Raw genomic sequence first — 20,996 nt, forward strand, 5'->3', positions numbered from 1 at the left:
ACATCCATGCGTGCACACCAGCATATGTGGTTGTGCATGCATGTGTATGTGTGGTTGCTTTGCATATATATGTGTCTGTGCACAACTCTCTATAAAAATATTGTGAGTTTCGGTGTGTGTGCAATGCCTCTGTGTGTGTGTGTGTGTGTGTGTGTCCCTTAAGCATCCACTGTGGACAGTGGCCAGCTCTACTCCTGAGCCCTTTACCTCAGTGATAGGGAAGGGAAGGTTATAGAAACACCTTCAATTCTTCTAAACAGCTTCCTTCTCATTAGCCTCACAAATGAGAAAAGTCACGAAGCAGCCCCAGCATTGATCCATAGGGTATGGCTGTACTGTAGAGTGCCGCATAGAGACACATGATGGACAGAGGAAGCAGAAGCTGGAGTCCCCAAGCTTTGTGTCCAGGGGCTGGGCTACACACCCCTAGAAGAAGGGGCTCCTCGCCAACCTAGCCTTGCTTATGTAGGGCTGCTTGAGTCCAGAGGGGCCCCTTTGCCAGACTCTCACAAAGCATGACATAGGCTAGTGGCAGCCCCACCCTGTTCATCTCAAACTGATGTCCAGAGGAAGGGGCCTAAATGATGGCCCTGCTCTGCTGAATCCAAGGAGTAGGGCTGAGCCTGCGCTCTAGCAAGCACCTGAGCATACTGGCATCTACCCACTGGGGATTCAGGGAGCACAGCCCAAGTTAAGCCTGCCTCCCCTGCACTGGTGCTAACACTATCCATGCCTGTGCTTACTTTCAAGAATATCCAAGAGACCCCACAGTGGGACACTTCTTGCTGGATCCAGATGGAGAAAACATCTGCCTGTCCCTCCCAGGGCCTACTAAAACCAAAGAACCTCTTTCAGGTAAAGGTAAGATGATACATCCCAGGCCAGCCTCACTTTTATATGGGAATATTTTACCTGCAGCTTCCAAAACTTCCCAACAGCAGAGACATTATTAAAAACAGATGCAGGTTAGCCAGTTTCTCCCCTCTCACTGACACAGAGGTGCTTCTGTAGCTCAGACACAATAACTCAATGTTTGCATGGCAAGTTTACTCTTGCTGGAGCATCTGGAGAGGGAAGTTTCTGTGGAATAATTTGAAGGAGGTCTAATGTGCCATGTTGATGCCTTGATGAGAATGATAAGCCCTTTTGGTAATTACCCAAACTAAACACTGCATTTTCTCTTGTTTCCAACCACCCTCCAGAGGTGGAGATGGCTAATTGGTAATCCAATCAGGTATCCTTGTTATATGCATTGATTCATCGCTGCGAATCATCTGGCTTCTGACAGATATCAAGGCAGTTTCCAAAAACCCTTCAGGCACGATACTTTTTTGGAGAAGAGATGCTGGCTCTGGGCAATAGCTATTTTGCAAAGGAAAAGAAAAACTGAAGTCAAAGGGTGATGAGGATCAACCACCTAGGAACCACAATGATGTGTATGTGTGAGATGTATGCCCAGCATGCCTCTCGATGAGTGAGATTAAAATCTGCACTCATCTGGTGGGTTATATCACCCCTGGCTTAATAAAAAGAGCACTGATTCAAAGCCAGGAGATTTGAGTAGCCCTGGCTCATCCTCTACATCCATCTATGTGTCAGATGACTTTGGGTCAGTCCCTCCCAGGGTCCAAGGTTCATCACCCCATCCAAAATAAGAGTATCAACTCCTCCACCACCAGCAGCTGGAAAGTCTCTTGACTATTGCTATAATTTATGTTTTGTGTCTATCCTATGAAAGTAGCTGCCTAGTATATGGGTTTCCAGAAACTAGAACGCATTAGGTTCCAAATTCAGTATTAAAGAACTTCCATCACCACTTGGGTTATCTCTTGATATAAATATAAAAATAACTTGGTTCTGAATTGGTAGAAGCAGGATTTGGACAGGTGGAGGCCAATGTCAGTGTGACACAGCTGGTATAACAACTGGAGAGCATATATGATTCTGTTCACCTGCTGCACATTTGTCCACTCTGTTCCAGGAGAAATAGTTCCCCTTTTGGCAAAGCAACAGGCAGAAACAGAAAACCAAGTATTCAGGCTTTAAGTTTGTTGTCACATTGTCGACATGATGCTTCAGTCAATTTGGGATTCTCCGCACCTAACACAGTCCCTGACACATACATAGCAGGATCAGAATCAATTTTCAATGAAAAAAATCCTTCAACAATTTCCACACAAAAGGAAGAGAGAGAGAAATGAAACGTATGATGAATAAATGGAGACTTGCCTGCCATCTTGCGCTAACCCCATGAACAACATATTTAATCCTACTTGTCTCTCAAACCGGAAGGCATTCACTGTAACCTCCTTGAATGAACAAATCTTATCAGTCAACCAGTCAGTTACTGGCCTCTCCGCAGCCTTTCCTCCACATACTATTGGTGGATTTTCCGTCTTGATGGTGATTGGAATGTGCCCCAGAAGGCGAGACTGAACCTGAAGCCCATATCTCCCTACAGGGGCCTATAGGCTCAATCTAGCCTTAGAAGAGTCTCTATGAATGGGAAAGGTTTGTTGCTATTTGTTTTGTTTTGCTTCATTTCGTTTTGAGAAGCAGTCTACAGAAAAAAAAAAAAAGTTCAACTCTTGCAAAGGATTTGCTCCAGTTACACCAAACTCTTTGTAGCTCAGTTTGTTTGGATCCATTTTGATCATCCTCCTCACCCTACCCTTTTAATCTTGTCTCCCATCATATTCGGGCCCACTCTTTTCTCTTCTCTCCAATGGCCAAACATTCAGGCTTTCTTCTCTTACCTCCTAGCTGTTGCCCAATTGCCCACAAATATTGAGAATTGTTTTAAGCTCCAAGCAAAGACTCATCTTTTCTGGGACAGTTTCCTTAAAATTGACCTCTCTCATACAACTGCCTCAGGCCATTCCTCTCTCTCTCTCATTCTCACTTTTGTGATCATTGTTTTTATCTGCATCTGTTTTATGTTTAGTTCCTAAATATTACGTGAGTCCTAGAGAGCCTCTCATCTTTATCATATGTCCAAGAAATGCTTGTTGATTGACTGAATACCCCAGGTGCCACAAAGGAAAGTTCTTTCAGGATCATAACTGGGTATTTTTTTAATTTAAAAAAAAATATTGAATAAAGGAGATAATATGATCTGACTGATCTTTCTGAGATTTTCAGGCTCTGTCAACATCTATTTGGAAATAAATTCTTAGGCAATTAGATCATGATATCCTGCTTTCAGAGAGCATAGAGGAATGGACATAAACCTTCAGAAGAAAAAGAAAGATGTGAAGGCTAGAGCTGGAATTTGACTGTCTTGGTCATGTTGGGATATTGCAACACATAGAAAATTCAAAGGCTGAAGAAAGGAAAAGTTTGCTTGGATGGATACAAGTCAAAACAGTGGATATGCTCTCTGTGTTGCTTATCCTTGGGTCAGATCCTTAACCTACCTTCCCAGTCACAGTGGCCACAAGAGAAGTTTTCTTTCAGAAGTTTTCTTATTCAGAAGTGTCTTATTGCAGGGCCCCTGGATGGCTAGGTCAGTTGAGTATCTGACTCTTGATTTCGGCTCAGGTCATGATCTCAGGGTGCTGGGCTCCGTGCTCAGCAGGGAATCTGCTTCAGGGTTCTCTCTCCCTCTGTCCCTCCCCCAGCATATGCGCACGCATGCACACACACGTGTGTGCGCATGCTCTCTCTCTCACTCTCTCTCTCAAATAAATAAACAAATCTTTTAAAAAGTGTTTCATTGCAAGAAGTTCAAGGATGTCTGTGCCAGTGATTCAGGTTGAGACTTCAGATCCCATGTAAATTTAAATTCTTGATCTCTTTCAGACTTTCCAATTAGCTTGTCCTAAATGGATTTTTAGCTCAAATATGTTCCTTATGTTTTAGTCGTTTAATTAGCATCCTTTTTCTTACAACTTTTTCTTGATATGGTAGTTTTAAAATATGTACACAAGTTTTTTGACATTTGTTCCTCCAAAAGGGAGAGTTTCCCTTATATGTAGACTAGACATAGTTACTCATTTATAATAAGTGTAGAATATGACAGAAGTGATTGTATGTAGCTTCTGAGCCTCAGTCATAAAAAGCACTGTGGCTCCCTCCTTGCTCTCTCTCTTGGGTTACTCACTCTGGGTAAAGCCAACCACCATGTCTGTCATGAGGCCATTCAAGCAGCCTTTTGTGGAGAAGTCCATATGGCAAGGAAGTAACGCCTCCTGCCAGCAGCTAGAATAAACTTCCCAGGCTATGGGTGAGCCATCTTGAGAAGAGATGCTCCAGCCCCAGTGAAACCTTCAGATGACTGTGTCCTGCCTGACATTGTGACTGCAGCCTCACGAGAAACTCCGCACCAGAATCACACATCAAAGCCATTCATAGATTCCCACAGAAACTGTGTGAGATATAATAAAGGTTTATTGTTCTAAGGTCACTAGTTTTGGGAGTAATTAGTTTCGGTAATAGATCATATACTTCGTGTCACTTCCTGGTGATCTGCAATTTGGTAAACAGAAAGATGAAGGGTCTAGGAATATCCCAGCTGGTGTCAAAACACTGATTATTTGGAGGCAAACATATACTAAATGGTTGACTTTCTCTTTGTTTTCCCCATTTGGCATCTGTGATAATGCCGGTTGTGGCAACCTATGGGTATAAGAATATGATTTTCCTTTAGTAATCTTTCTCTTAGCAACTGTTGCCTTAAAGAAGATGCCTGGAGATTTAAAGGAGGAAAGGTTCTTTAGACAGAGTAATATGAGTAGTAAAAAGAAAGAACTCCACAGGCACCTGGATGGCTCAGTGGTTGAGCAACTGTCTTTGGCCCAGGTCATGATCCCATAATCCCAGGGTCCTGGGATGGAGCCCCACACTGGACTCCCCACAGGGAGCCTGCTTCTCCCTCTGCCTATGTCTCTGCCTCTCTCTGTGTGTCTTTCATGAATAAGTAAAATTAAAAAAGAAAGAAAGAAAGAAAGAAACAAACAAACCAGACTAAATGTCCATAGTCTTGAGGTTATTCTCAGCTCTACCACCTGCTATTTCTGTGATCATGGGCAAGTAATTTCACTGCTGTGACTTCAGCTTCCTCATATGGGGAAAGAAGAGTCAGAATTAGACCCAGTCCCATTAGATCTAGTCCCATAGAATAGAATGCCAGTTCCTCACAAGGTTAACAGGCATTATATTTAAAAAAAAAAAAAAAGGTTCTGAGGTCAAGTAGGTGTGGAAGTCAGTGGGTTAAAGCTAAGCAGATTCTCTACTGCAGGGTTTCACAAGGGCTCTAATATCCTAATGTGAATCCCTTCTCTTGCCCAAATGTATTTGACCACTTCGTTCTTTATTGTTTTCAGCAAAGCATTATGTGGATCTAAATCATTTTTGGAACACACTTTGGAACATGCTAAACTGATGCTTTCTATGGTTCCTTCCAGCTGTAATGCTGTATGTTACTAAATATGCCCTTTTCCCAAAGGCATCTTGGTGGGGCAGCTCTGCTGTCTGAATCCTGAAGCAGTATCTCAGCCATTCAATAATTCATGACTGTTCTTGTTTTCATTTTCCAAACATCACTTCTGAATCATAGGGTCTACAATCCATCCTTCTCTGAGTGAGAAGTAGAGGAAGGTAAGAAGAAGCCAGTGTATAATAGGCCCTTTTGCTCAATCAGTGTTTGTTAACAACCCATAAGAAATCATGTTGACAGTTCTAGGGATCTCGGATAAACTGAAATAAAGGAAAACGTGACTGGATATAGTCACTTGGCACCCAGCATTCCTTCCAGTAGGCCTTCCTGTATTGTAGAGTCTAGAAGGCTAAAAACACTTCCCAGATAACCTTTGCCATCAGGAGGCTGCATACAAATTTGGGTTCCGCCAAAGAGCTGCACTTGCAAGGGACATGGAGGGCAGAAGAAAAGCAGAAGCTCGGGGCTACTTACTCGGGCAAGCAAGCTCGTGAGGACTGAGTCTGTCCAGAGGTAGTTGCTACGGCAACTTTATAAGCATCAAGTTCTGTATAGTAACTCCATTCCTTTTAAAAATACCTGGTGGTTTCCATTCTCCACTAAGCTCTGACCGGCATGCTCTCCTTACAGAAATTATGGGAGATTCCCATGAGGCTCGGCATGGGGCTAATTTGGGTCTGTCACATATACCACAGGGCAGACTGTGATAGCCGTGCTTGTTCCTGAACTTCATAGAGAAGTAGGGTTCTTTCCCTCATCACAGTGAGGCCAGCAAAGCCCCAGCAGCCCATACTCGAAGGTGTTCTGATAGCCACCAGCAGAGAGCCACTAAAAAACACTAGGGAGCCTCCTTTCCTTTGACAAAAACCTCTCATGATTCCTATGAGCACAAAGATTCCCCTCCTCACATTTGGCTGAAAATGTGTCATCAGCACTTTACACCTCCCAAAGAAGAAAAATGTCAAAAATAATAGTTCTCTCTGAATCTGCTGGAAATTTTTTAGGAAAAAAATCAGTATGAAGTGCTAAAGAATATTTAGATCCTCTTTATTTTTTGCATATGATGGTACTTACATTTTTTACAAAGCCTGTGAAACTGAATTCTACTTCCCTTGCATTTGTTCCATTTCAGAGCCCTAGAGTCAAGAGTGAATGTAGGCATTGCATCCATCATCGTTTAAGCAGAAGAAGTGCTCAATAGACTTGCTGAGGACACTAGTAGATAAAACTGCAGAGCTCCAGTAGAAGTGGAGTTGGTCTGTGTCGCCCCAACTTCTCCACAGTTTAGCTAATTCTTCCCTTCCTAAGATGGCTCCTAGGCAGGGGTTCTAAAGCCACTGGAGTTATAAGACCACAGTTTGAAAACTCTGTCATTTTGGATGCCTGGGTGACTCAAAAGCATCTGCTTTTGGCTCAGGGCATGATCCTAGGGTCCTGGGATCGAGTTCCACATCAGTCTCCCCATGGGGAGCCTGCCTCTCTTTCTGTGCCCCTCATGAATAAATAAAATCTTAAAAAAAAATAAAAAGAAAATGCTCTCATTTTATAGATAAGGACACTGAGGCCCAGAGAAGCATGGTGATTTGCTCAAAGCCACACAGCTTCTATGTGGCAAATGTAAGGCTCAAATCCAGATTTTTCTGTGCCCACTTAGGTCAAAGTTCTTCCCACTAAATCATACTTGCCTCTGGTCTTACTTGTCCAAGTGTCCAGACTTCAAGGACTAGCTGAATTCCCACCTTCATTGTGATGTCTCAGCCTACACTGATTGCTACTTTTCTTAGGTTCTACTAAGTCTTACTGCATGGGCCTCTCACCAGGCAGTCTATCACTTCCTTTATCTTTTTTACTTTTTTCTTCTTTCTTCTCTGAGATTTAAAATTCCTATGGGTATATCCCCTTTATCTACTTCTGAATATCACAGAAAATACCATGTGCATTCTTGGAACACTGCCCATAGATAATGATTAAAACCATGACTAGCAGAGACTATAATTGTTCCCTAATATTCATTCTTTAATTATTCCTTTTATTAGTAGCACCTAAGTTTAGCTGAATATATGGCTGCTGGCTAGAAATTGTTTCCCAGATTTTCTTGCAACCAAGCATGGCCATGTAACTAAGTTGTGTTTAATAAAATGTGAATAGGAGTAATGTGAACTCCCAGTCATTTTCTTAAAAGGACACTGCTCACTCTTCTCTTTACCAAAGGAGGTCCTTTTCCCCTTGAACTTGGCTGAGGTGGTAAAATAGCTTCAACCATGTGGAAGAGGGCAACACTCTTTGGGATAATGGAACCAGAAGACACAGGAAACTTTAGTGCTCAGATAACTTCATGGAGAAAGCCACCCAGTCTGCCCACCTACCTCTCAGCTCCTATCCAAAAGAGAAATAAATGTTTATCTTTCAGAGTTTTTTTTTGTTATAACAGCTTGCCACATTCCTTAACTAAAATAATGTAACTATAATAATATCTTCTGTCCTAGTTTATACTTTGTAACAAAGCAGATCATATTTGGGTTACCTGGGTGGCTCAGTTGGTTGAGAAACCAAGAGAAACCTCTTGGTTTCTGCTCAGATCATGATCTCATGCAGGTTATGATCTCAGGGTCATGAGATTGAGCCCCATGTGGCTCTGCACTCAGCAAGGAATCTGCTTGAAGATTCACTCCCTCTTCCTTCCCTCCCCACCCCAGGCTCACACATGCACACACTCTTTCTCAAAAAATAAAAAATAAAAAAATAAAAAAAGCCAAACAGATCATACTTGCAGTACATCTTGTAAAGTAGTAAGTAAAATTCTGATATAAAATTATTGGACCTAAAAGAGAGAAGACCCATTAACAGGTATGCTTGACTCCCTTAGTAAAATGTACTGAACACCTACAATATGCTAGGGACAGAGAAGGACGTTGATATTGAGAGAACACTCTCAACCACTGTGTGATCTCATTCCCTCAGCCCAATATTCCCATGATATGAGTATTTTCATTCACATATCATAGGTGAGGAAACTGAAACATAGGAGCCTAACTCCCTTGTGCATGTTGATTTTATCTGGTAGGCAGTGAGCTTATTCATTCCCAGGCCTACCGACCCTAGACCCTAGAGTTCGTACTCTTCTCACCCCACTTCCGAGGCTCAGCACCTGTGGCTACTGCCCTTCAGGGCCTCACAGATCAAGTGAGGACAGACTCAGAAGCAATTAACTCTACCTGCATTAGAGACCTAACCAACACAATTCTGAGGTGTTCAAGGAAAGAGCAATTAATTCTAACCTAGGGGACTGGGAGGGATTTTTGCAGAGAAATCTCATTTGCACTGACCTTTGAGACACTAGCAGATGTGGATAAACAGAGAAGAGAGAAAGACATGGCCAACCAAGGGGCCAGCATGAACAAAGACAAAGACAGACAGGAAAGTAGAATGCATGTGGGAAATGATGAGCAGCCCATGTGAATGGACAGTGAGGGGCTTCACGGGAGGAGATGGGGCTGAAAGTCAGGCCAGGGCCAGACCAGAGAGGCCTTGTGTTCCAGGAGAAAGCTGTGATGCTGCTTTTTAAGCAACAAGGAATAACAGATGTTTGAGGAGGCATGTCATGTAACCTAGCACGTGTGCCAGCATGAAGGAACAGGCAAGAGACAAGGCTGAGCATTCAGGCTACTGCAGAGCCATCCAGGCAACAGCTGATGAGGGCATGAACAGAAGGCAGCACGCAGATGTAGGGGGTACAGCCTGGCTATATGGGGTTGTGCACCAGCCCTCTGAATCCTAGCAGCCAGGGACAAGCCTGATAACAGAGTCTCTACAAAACTGGCTGCAAGGCTCATCTCCAATTTTCTACTCAAATTACTTTCTTCTGTTTTCACTTTCAGTAAAGAGGGTTTCTTTGGGGGCTCTGTGTGTGTGTGTGTGTGTGTGTGTGTGTGTGTGTGTATAACTGTGTGTGTAGTTAAGATAAAGCAAGAGTGGAAGACCCTGGGTCCCATCACCCCCAGGGCAGCACACACAGGGCCACAGCCCTCTCCTGACTGGCATTCAGCTTCAGCCATCACTCTCACTTTTAAGTCAAACTCCCGCCAACACACATATAAAATAAATTCCAGCATCACACACCTCTCACCTTCTCAGTGTGCAATGGGCCTGTTTTCTGGCTTCTGTATTCTTGGGGAAGTGGTTGAGCTTCCTAGCACACAACTGTTGTAAACAGTAAGAGTCCTATGGAAAACTGTGATAGCAGATTTCTTGGGAGCTGTAAGGCAAAGGGCAAGGCAGCAAGCAGTGATGGAAAGTGTGTGTATAACCCTCCTATACCCTCTTACCCCAGCACACATTGAGGTTTCTCTTTCATGATTGTTTTTAGCCTCTTTTTCCTTTCCAACCACCGACCACTCAATTCTTTGAGGGAAAATTAACATTCATTATGCAATTTATCTCCCTCCTTTTAATCCAGAGTGTCTGTCTCCAAGGTCCCTACTCAATAATTAATGTTTGTTCTCATTTCCCATTCTCAAGAGCATCTATTCTTGAACTGTAGGGTCAACAATTAACACTAATTATGGCTTTTCCTCTCTCTAGTGTTGGTTCTTAGAATCTCAAGTTGCCTTGCTCAGCCTAAGTTATGTGTGTGCACACGGCTGTGTCTGTGCACTCCAGGGAGGAAAAACACCCAGGAACAGGCTTTTCCAAGCCCACCACAGTTTAGCAAATCAATAAAAACGAACATTCTTTTTTTGGCAACCTGTCTAGGGTATTTATCATCCATAATGAGACAATGAAGCATGCATACATACATACATACGTGTATTTGGATATGAGTTGGAGGGGCAATTAGAAGATCTCAAAGTCTTTTCCAGTTTGACTTTTCTATGATTTCTCCCTCACTTTTCCTTCCTATTGGTATCTCTTCAATACCTCATATACCCCAAACCCCTAACCACCCGTCCCCACACACACTCCCAAATTTCCCATTAAAAACTGTTCTTCTATCTCAGATCCATTCAGTTGACCTCTTTGCCATCTATCATCACCACACCCTTCCCTTAACTGTTTTTCTCTGGAATATCATGCAAATTCTCCTCATTCATTAAAACAGCATTGTTTTAACTAGTTTTCATTTTGACTGACAAGGACAGCCAGGAAAATAATTCTCGCCCAAGGTAACTTGAAGAGATTGAAAAAAAAATCAGGGCTGTGCAGAAGCCTGTCTGTCCTCTTGGCTAGAATCAGATGGGCTAGAATCCCTCCTGTCCCCCCTGGTCCAACCCGCTACAGCTGCAGGCTGGGGCTCCTCACACTTGTCTGTCATCCCCCTATTGCTGCATGCACTGGGGCCCCACAGCACATCTGCTGTTCAAATCTGGGCATCTCCTCACAGCATGTGTCAAGCATTAACTGTTTCATGCTCTTACTCCATCAAAAGTTCTCCTCTCAGAATTTCAGCATCACAGTCCCTACAGGATTTCACCCTTAAACATCTTAAATAAAAGTATTATTTTCTTCCGGGCTTTTAAAATCCCAGATCAACCTTCTCTCCATGATAGCATCAACAGATTTTTTTTTAAAAAAAACCATTCAATTTATTATGAGGCTTAAGCATCAAAGCTCCACTTGGTTTTCCCTTGTCTTGAAGTAAGAAAAATAGCTTTTTTTCAAGACATTTTCACACTCACAGGTAAAACCCCTATTGTTTTTCAGCCTATGAATCTGTCAATTCAAATACCAGCCATGCAAAGGAGGGGTCTAGTATTCAGCGTCCCCTAAGAAGTAAGATTTTTCTCTAAAAAAGTCACCTCTACTTCTCTGTATCATGTGATTCGCATACACATTATTTTATACTGAGACCTCCAGAAACATGCAATTTCTCCCCTAATATAGCAATAAGTAGGGAAGAGGATTCAATTCTTGGAGAGCCTCAGAAATGTGGTGTCCTCAGGAGTTACTCATGGGTAGCCCCGTGTGCTGTGGCCTGAGTATAAATATTAGGCGAGAAGAGGAGCTAGACCAAGTGCCTGTGCTTAGCAGGCCCAGTAAGGAAAACCTGCAGGTGTGTCCTATGGGTTCTGCAGGTCATATGCTGCACAATTCACATTATAATGAGGTGGACGTTGCACAGCTCAGCCTGCGCCACCACAAATGAGGAAAGTATCTGGAAAATACTCTTGGACATGTATTCTAAATGGAGGACTGAGGCCAGTACTACTTCTTCCAAGCTCCCTTTTATACTTCATTCCCCCATTTAGAAAGAAGCAAAAACTAGGAGTGTAGGTTGACTTTGCAGTTCATCCTCTGTCTACCACCATTGCTGCTTCTGCCTCAGACCAGGGGGAAAGGATGATTATGTAGAGACCTTCCCTCTCTCCTAAAAATCGTCTTTGATTAATAGAGAAATGTGTGTGGTCTTCCTCACTGCTTATTTTGGGGCAGGCAGCAATGAATCCTGAATGAGGGACCTGCTATAGTGACAGGAAGCAATGTCACAGATGGAGTGCTGGAGCCAGAGCTGAGGGGAAGGAATTGTTTTTGCCAGAGACTACAAAACTAGAAGGAGAAAAGGCACAATCATATGCTTGCCAATCTCAAAATCTGTAAGCAGAGAAGTACTTGAGAGCCTGGCATTCTGCATTACGCCTCCTGCCATTCTCCTTGGATGGACATCCTGACCATGGTGGGAAGTTTCAGTGTCAGTTCTGTTCTTTTTCACTTGTTGGTTGGAACTGGGCCAAAACAGCTCTTAATCGGAGCCCTCTACTAGTGAAGGAGGATGATAATGATGATGATGGAGATGATAGCTATCATTGTGTTCTATCTTTGATATGCCAAACATTTGTGCTGAGGGCATTACATTCATTATTTTACTTCGTCCTTACAGCAATGATATGAGGTAAATTCTATCTCTATCCTCATTTTTCATCTAGGATGATGTGACTCAGAGAGGTTAAGTGACTTGCCCAAGGTAAATGGGCACACAGCTAAATGGCTGTGATTTGAACCCCAGAAGCCTGCATTTTTATCACAATGCATGTTTAGCAGTGATGTCAATGTAAACAGGCACGTTTCCATCTGACAAAATGGAGCCTTTAGGAAGTTCCTGATTTTATAAGCCATACAAATAAATGGTTTCTGTTGTACATCCTTTTCTCCCCCAACTCCCCTTACTTAGCATCAGACACCCTTTGGTGGGTAACACTGAAAATGATTTGCAACTTTTAGAGACATGAGAAGAGAAGAAGCTAAAAAAAAAAAAAAGTAGGAATAATTTGGGAGAAGCCAAACTCCTGAGACAGATTTTCTAGGAAGATAGGCCATAACAGGGTAGCTCTCCAGACCAAAAACATTCTTACTAATATGGCCAAAAATGTTACAATTTCACTTTATTCTACTATTAAAATCTTATTAATAGATTCACTTTGAATTCAGAAGTATTCTCTTAAAAGGTTGATACTTCTGATAAGTTAATAGTCATTCACCCTTTAGTTTAAAAAAATTATTTGATCAGATGGCTGTCCTCTTGCAACCTACCTGAGAACTAGCTGCTTTGAGGGACTAAAAATTCTGACAGAGGTAGGAAGAGAGGTGGGTAATTTGAGAGTGAAGAGAGGTTTAAGCATTGAAACATGCATGGCTAGTTGACTGCCCTAGAGGGCTTAGATGAACAGAAACAGCTATATAGAGAAGAAGGCACAAGAAAAAGAAAAGTACAGAAAGGGAAATGGTAGAGTGCCAACGACAAACTTGGACTATTTCAGAATTGCCCCATGGCAAGCTCTATATTCAGGGAAAGAAAAGAAAAAGGTTCATTTCCTCTTTTCTCTACTTCTAGTAGCTAGAAGACCTTAGGCTCATGCAAATCTCTTTATTTCCAAGCTTTTGAATATACTGTTGCCTCTGCCCAGAGTACAATTCTTCATCTCCTCCTACCCCCTGTCACTTTTTGGAATTGCAGTAAAATATAAACAACATAAAATTTGCCATTTTAACAATTTTTAAGTGTACCATTCTGTACCATTGAGTAGATTCTCATCATGGTGCAACCAATTTCCAGAACTCTTCTTGCAAAACTGAGATCCTATACCCCTTAAATAACAACTCCCCATTCCAATGGGACCGCCCACATAGGCATAGAGAACCTCTTTCAAGGCTTAGATGTAGGAAACATTTGTTCCTTTGATTTGCTCAATAACCTTAACAAAAAATTCTTGCATCTCTTTGGCCTTAAAATTACCATTTGTTTTTAAGAAAATGGATATAACAGTATTCTGAAAATATTTGATACTCCCTGCAACTGGGCTCAAAGAGCAATTTAAGTTATCTATTCACTGGAATCATCTATAGATCTTTCACAACTCTTTGTTTTCTTTTTGATCATTTGGTTTTAATGAGTATTTTCAGGAAAAATGATAGGATTATAAAGAATTATATAATGGTGGGCTTTGGTTATTTGTGAACTTGAAGGTCAGCTTCAACTATTTGCAAATGACTTCACAGATCAGTGACACATACAATATGTCATCTTACAGAGGCATGGAATCAAATCAAAAATATAAGGCTGGAAAACAAAAGACCATCACTAAGCTAGTGAGTTCACCTAGCTCTCCTCTGAGCACCCATAGCTCACTGTTGTGATCTATATTCACTACAACACCTGCAACTGCTCTTGTGAAGTTATTTTTCAAAAAGAGGAATACTGATTCTTTTTATATAAATATTGCTAAATGGCCCTAAATAGAAGGTCAACTGCTGGAGCTGATGATAAAAATAAGAGAAAGTGATGTGGTCTAACATTTTTATGATTCTCTGGAAAAAAATAATTTTATAAATCACCCTAACCCTTTATTTTATAGACTCATTAAGAACTTGAAGAACTCCTCTTTTTATTGGGAATATGAAATACACTAGAGGTATTCACAAATCTAAGGATTCTTGAAATTCTCAGAATGTGTCCCTTCTAAATAGCCAGAATCTGCTGTTCACTTACTGTATAATATGCACAAAGGCTCAGGGCCTTGCTCAAGCAGTGAAGTAACGTTTAGCACAATGCATTTTAAGGCTGGTATGGATTTTAAGGTATGGTAGGGTGTGTATGTATGAGTGTGTGAGTATAGTACCAGTATATCTCTCAACCTATAATAAAGTTTAGAATATTATTTTTTCTTCTGTCAGAATGACCAAAAAATTATAACTTTTATTAACTAGTAATCCATAAATACTCCTTTCCGTTTCCTCATGCCTCTGACATTTGTGGCATAAAGAAGCATGAGGCTTTTCTTTAGGATTTTTTTTTCTCCTAGCTTTTTTCACACATCTTCCTGTGGCCTATGGCTTTTCATTTACTGTTGTCTTAGTTCTCTACAATTCCTTATTTGAAAAAATAATGAAGTCACAAGCATTGGAACATGTCCAATAGAGAGTGAGTCTGTTTTACAAAGCACATAGGATTGCTTATTCATTTATTCATTCAACAAACACTAAGGGACCATCTACTAATGCCATATACTGGGGTAGGCACATGAATACAGTTGAGAAACAAAGTCCATGCCTTCGTGTTGTCCACAGTAGTAGATTATGGTGACAGCTATAAATAAGTACAGACTAACTCAGCCTTTGAGAAGGCTTTTGGAATGAGGGAACACGTAAGCTGACTTTCTAAGGATATAGTAGGAACTAGCCAAGTGAAGAAGAGGAAGGGATGCTCCAGGGAAAGGGACCACCTTAAGGTTAGAGAACATGGTGACATGGGAGAAGTGTAAGCAGCTTATAATCACTGGTCCCCAGGGCACAGGAAGAGAAGAGAGTGGGGAAAAGTGCAGTTAGCTAGTGAGGTAGGCAAGAGCTAGATTATGAAATGCCATAGTAACAACTGAGAAATTTATCTCAAAGATTGTGAGATCCTATTTATGCAGGATCTCACAATTAATATAACCAGATTTTTATTTTAGAGAAATGACTCTTCCAACTATCTGAAAAATGGATTGAAGGGGGTAAGCCTAAAGGCTAGAAGACCAGATGTCTATACTTATTTGAGAAGGAGTGACCAAGAATAGTATCTCTCATAGAATTAAGATCACCACTCGAGGGGCACCTGGGTGGTTCAGTGGTTGAGCATCTGCCTTTGGCTCAGGTTGTGATCCCAGAGTCCTGGGATCGAGTCCCACATCAGGCTCCCCATGGGGAGCCTGCTTTTCCTTCTGCCTATGTCTCTGTCTCTCCCTCTCTCTCTGTGCCTCTCATGAATAAATAAATAAAATCTTAAAAAAAAAAAAAAAAGATCACCACCTGAATTGAATTGGTTGGCCACTTTGTAGCTCCACCTTCAGCCATTCTTGTTAATTCTCTTCTTCCTCAGTCTTCCATCACAGGTATCCTTATTAATCCCACAATGTATCTTGAATGAAGGGTTTCTTGTGCAGTTGATATTTTATTGCTGCAAAACTTGAATTTAGATTCTGCCGTCTAGCTTGCCTTCCATTCTGGGTTTGGTAAACTGCCATGTACCTTTGGACCTCTCCATAAAAAATAATTTATGAACTTTTGGGAGAACTTGGTGTTCCCAAAGCTAAATCCAAACCCTTGAGACTGAACTAGACTTGGTCTAAGAAGATATAAGCAAGTAAAAGAACTCTTATTCCAACTTGTAAGAAAAATATTGCCCTTGCATTTACTAGGCATTTCCATATTTAAATTCAGACCAATGTATATCTTCTAGATGAATCTACCTGGCTCCTTTAATAGAGCTCTTTGGGGTATGTCTTTAGCTTGGAGATTTTCTCAGGTCTTGAGTAACTGTTTGATATGCCCATCTCACTCTCCTCTTCACCCAAGATTTAAAGTAAAAAATGTGTAGCATAATCAAGGTCTTAAATCTTATCCCAATAATTTGATAATGACAATACCAAAAGGCCATCTTGGGTCTTGGTTTCCTGCATTAAACAAGCAGATCAAGATTTATTATAACACGTCAAACACTCCATAGATCATAGGCATCTTGAGTCATATCATATAAAATAAAGTATTTTTAGATATCATACTTAAGAAAAGGTCAGCAAGGCTATGTAAAGGCACCAGAATTATCTTCCTTTTATGGTTTAGTTCATACTGGAAGATTTTTTAAATTAATCTGGAGTTTGCCTTTGGATTTTCCATTTTTGACCACAAATACAAAACCATGAAGGTAAAAAAGCTGACTTTCAGGACTCCTCCCATTGGCTTCTGCTAGGGTCAGCAGGTCCATGTGCAAAGCTGTGAGAAGGCAGAGTGCTTTCTGAGATCTGTTTGGCAGTAGATATATCCCCTCTCCAATGAGGAACCACTGCAAATTATGGGGGAAGTGTCATGAGAGCATACTAGGGATCAAAGAGTACTCATCCCTCAGAAATGACATGTGTGGGAAAAGGCCCTAAACATATTTAAATGTACCTCCAAAAGCTACTGCCCTTGTAACCACAGAATGTTTGGCCACTTTGGAGCCTGTGGGTCTGATGTCCTTTCCCAAGCCCTGACATACAACCACGAAGTCAGGTGGCCTAGTCTGCCTGATAAGATGACTTTTTAGTTTGGTCTCTATTCTGATACCAATGAGACCCACCAGAGTATCCCATACCAAGGGAAATAAGCATTCTGAAACAATGGGAATAAATAGGACTATATTTCATTTTTATCAAAACAACACATAAAGACAACTTGGGAATTAAACATCATCAACATAGGTTTAAATAGAAGGAAATTTTAAGGCACCCTATTCCATGCTAGAATCAGATGCTCTTTCCTGCTTTTGAGTGTTTGGTGAAGGATCCCATGATTTGAAAAAGGCAGAAGAGTTTGGGATGAGACCCCATCTTGTAAGGGTCATCTCTGAAACAGCCTGATTATCTGGTGGGAATGCTATCTCCTTGCTAAAAGCCTGTGGTTAGATTAATGCTAGCATTTGAAAATCTGTTCTGGCCTGATGGTGGGCAGCCAGAGAAGGAATGTGTTTTCTGTTTATCTCTTTAGTGGCAGAAATGTTCATCACAGAAAGACTCCGAGCTCCCAGTTTCAGGCAGGCCTGGAAGTTGTGCAGTCTGTAGTCTGTGAAAGTACACATCAGCTCGGAATGATGAGAAAGAGCCAGGTCTGTGTTCACAGCCAGTTGCCTGCATTGGGTGATGGGTCAGTTTCTTCAACTTGATAACAAGGGTAGATCCAGCCACATTGTTGGGAGAGGAAGTTTTACCACCCCCATTGCTTTATCACCCAGGAATGCAGTTTGAGTTGTGTCTCCTCCTTGACAGCATGGACCTCAGTAAATTACCAGGGTCTTGACCCAAGCGATGGAGAAGTCCTAAGCGATTTTTTTAGTCTCCTATCTAAAAATGTGTTTACATTTCTTGAACTCTGGCTGACTGATTCATTCTCCTGGTGTTGCAAGAACTTTCTTTATGCATTAGAATTTATAAGTTTCATTTCTAAAAGACCCAAGTTTCCTTCCAAGCCACAGTGAAGTGAACCTCCTCTCAACACAATTCTGCTGGGCTGGATTTGTCCAAAGGATGGATCATGGCCAAGCAGCTGTGATGTGGCAAGCTCAAGTGAGGCTAATGGAGGGAGTGTGATGTGTAGGGGAAAGTATTAGATACTAAGTCAGGAGATTTGGGTTCAGGTTCTGGTCTTACACTATTTCAAGGACTAGCCTTAAGCCAATCTCTTGAAACCACTCTCTGGGCCTCAGTTTCCCCAGCTGTTTTAAAAAAGAAATGTTTTAAATCTGTCCTAAAGCCATTTTCAAACAAGAACAGGACAGCTGAGAAACAACAGAAAAGGAAAGGTCAGCCCACAAGGAATGAGTAGAAGCTTCAGGTCAAAGAGACAAAGATGCCATGGGCTCTTAAAAGTAGCAAGCATAGAAATAACTTTTTGTTGGACACTCCACCCACACTAGAGACTAAAACCCTTGTCAGTGGAGCCATGTGCTTAGCTAAATCTGTTCTCAAATAAACATTCCTTTATAAACATTAAATTCACTTTCTTAGGAATAAAAAGGAAAACAAAATAAATCCTATCCTTTTTCAGCATGGGGTTGGAGTCTTGGGCTCAAATCATTTCTGAAAACCTCACTTGTTCTACAACCTAAGCTTCCATATCTGTGGAGGGCAGTGGTCATGCAACCACGGAGGACAGTCATGCAGAGTAACACCACATTAGTGTCTGCATGGCACCTGCTTCATGGCAAGCTCTGCGATTTTCCTTTGTCCCCTCTCACGAGCCCTACTTTGGCCTTTGCCTTTGTTTGTTTTATGTTTCCACATCTCCTGTAGCCCCCTCGCATGAGAAGGGAAAAGGGAAATCTCTGATCTCTCTATCTGGAAGGTTGCAGAAGCATTTTCCTACTTCAGTTGAAGTACAATCATGCAAAATTTATATTCAACAGTATCAGCAGATTTTTTTCCATCAATATTTCCTTTTTAATTCCAGCTTTATCTGAATTTTAGTAGCACAAAGAATTTACTTTTTTCTTTGAAAGAGCAACCAAGACAAGAAAAATAGAAATTTGAGTATAACTTCTCAACATAACAATGGTATTTAGATGGTGCTTATAGAGGGTACAGATGTTGTTTGGCGAGTAAATTCAAATGTCATAGGTGTGTGTTTATAATCTTATACACATGACCTGGGTGTGTATGTATATAGTATATATAAAAATTAATGAGACCTAGATCTGACAACTTTAATCTTTTTTCTCTGTGATTTTCACCACAGCAAACACTGAATCCAGAACCTATCTTCTCACGAATCTTAATGAAATCTCACCTTTGACCCAAAAGCCAGAGAAGCAGGTACAGTATTGACTGAACAGCATGAAACAGGGAGGCAGGATGTTGGGTTCTTGTGCTGGCTTGCTGTGTGACCCTGGGTGAGAGTTTTCATCTCTCTGGACCTCACTTGCCTCATCAATAAAATGAGACAAGTGGATTATAAAATCACAGAGGTTCCTTGGAATGTCAGCTCAACTTGGGCTGTTTTGTGTGGCTCTTCGTGTGCCTGAATGAGTTGAATCAGCTTTTCCCTGACTTCTGCAAAGTCAAAAAGGGAATAAGGAAACACAGAAAGGTATCATCCATCAAGGCAGCTGGCACTAAGACTCTGTGCTAAAGGGTCCATTTTTTTCCCATCCAACTCTTATTCCAATGGGGAGGGGGAAGAGTAACAATCAAGGGAAATAAATGTAAGGATACTATAAAGAAAGGAGACAAATGCTTCATTTGGATGGGTCAGAAATATCTATTAGCGTTTCAAGGATGTACATTCACAAATATTTCTAAGTTTGTTCCTTTATTTGAAGCTTTGAGGTTGGGACTCTTCAAATTCACTCTAGAGAGACAACTCAGGGGAATTCTTAGAGCTGTCCCCAGGGTCTCAGAGAACCTGAAGAGAGGCAGCACAGCTCCAGGGCACTCTCAGGTCTCTTCCTGCTGGGCGACAGCCTGGGCTAGGAGAGGGGGGCATGACCTCTATTTCTCCCTTATCTCTGGCTTCCTGCCACAGCCCGGCTTTCTCCTCTGGCCACACATTCATTAAAAAACAATAACAATAAAAGTAGTTTTGTTTTCCTGCGTGTGCCTAGCTGGGTTCTGAGGAAGGACCTGAACTCTCACTGTTAGAACCCCAGGCCTGGGCCAGGCCTCCGCGGAGGTAAAACACAGCTGAGCTGACCCTTCCTGCTACTGAGGAACCAATGAACCAACGTTTGCTGCTGCTTCTTCTTCTTCTTCTTCTTCTTCTTCTTCTTCTTCTTCTTCTTCTTCTTCTTCTTTTTTGCATTCCTGCTTTGAAGAAAGCCTTTATGAGGGATCTAGAAGGTTTTCTTTTTTAAGAGAGTCTGTGACTAAGGAAAATATAACTATGCTATATTTTGATAATTCCACAATTCCAAAGGCCTTGCAGATGCCTCACATAACCCTAAACATGCTCCAAATTCACACATCTCCCCTGCCTGTATTTCAGGAGACCTAATATCACCTGCCATAAAAGAGTGGCTCAGTCCTGTCAAATTAAGCCCTAGACCGAATGATTAACCTTGCAGTCAGAAAGGGGGCACACCAGACCGAGGGCCTTAAACTCTAATCATACGTAGGCTTCCCCTGTGAAGCTGTGGCTGACCGGCTCACTCTGCGAACTTCGGGGGCCTCTTTTGTGAAGAGGGCTGTTGTTCCCCCACAGAACCAGTGGGTTTGTCCAAGTCACAAGTAGCCTTACCTCCTTTTCAAGTGGGGCCCAAAACGAAAGGCATCCGAGGAGACCGTCTAGGGAGCCCCGCCAGCCCCTAAACACAGGGAGAGTGGGGGTGAGGCTGAGGAAGGGGGAGGCGGCTCCCACCCCTCCCTTCTGGAGGCTAATGGCCCTTTATTAGATTAATCACCGACTAAAATTGTAACTACTTCCTCAACTGACTCCATGCAAACGACTAATTTCATGTTGACTATAAAGCATCTGGAAAGGATTTAGAAACAAATTTGTGCCCAGCAGATTTCAGTTCCGTGCCCTGATGGGCCGCGGGCAAACCCAGTGGGCTCCCTGCAGG

At 41.9% G+C, this 20,996-nt stretch overlaps 1 protein-coding gene across 2 annotated transcripts in view; it reads left to right on the forward strand.

Annotated features, from left to right (window-relative positions):
• The window catches only part of KIAA2012 (KIAA2012 ortholog), a 108,099-nt gene that overhangs the window by 33,446 nt on the left and 53,657 nt on the right, over positions 1 to 20,996 (forward strand). Inside the window, exons 12-14 of one of the 2 annotated variants that reach the window (XM_055345357.1) lie at positions 761 to 861; positions 11,138 to 11,206; positions 19,175 to 19,251. In XM_055345357.1, the coding sequence (XP_055201332.1) occupies positions 761 to 861; positions 11,138 to 11,206; positions 19,175 to 19,251 (247 nt within the window). The remainder of the gene's footprint in view (positions 1 to 760; positions 862 to 11,137; positions 11,207 to 19,174; positions 19,252 to 20,996) is intronic. The other variant, XM_055345356.1, reaches the window with a different exon arrangement.

Source organism: Nyctereutes procyonoides, unplaced genomic scaffold, assembly GCF_905146905.1.
Source record: "Nyctereutes procyonoides isolate TBG_1078 unplaced genomic scaffold, NYPRO_anot_genome, whole genome shotgun sequence".
Lineage (NCBI taxonomy): Eukaryota > Metazoa > Chordata > Mammalia > Carnivora > Canidae > Nyctereutes > Nyctereutes procyonoides.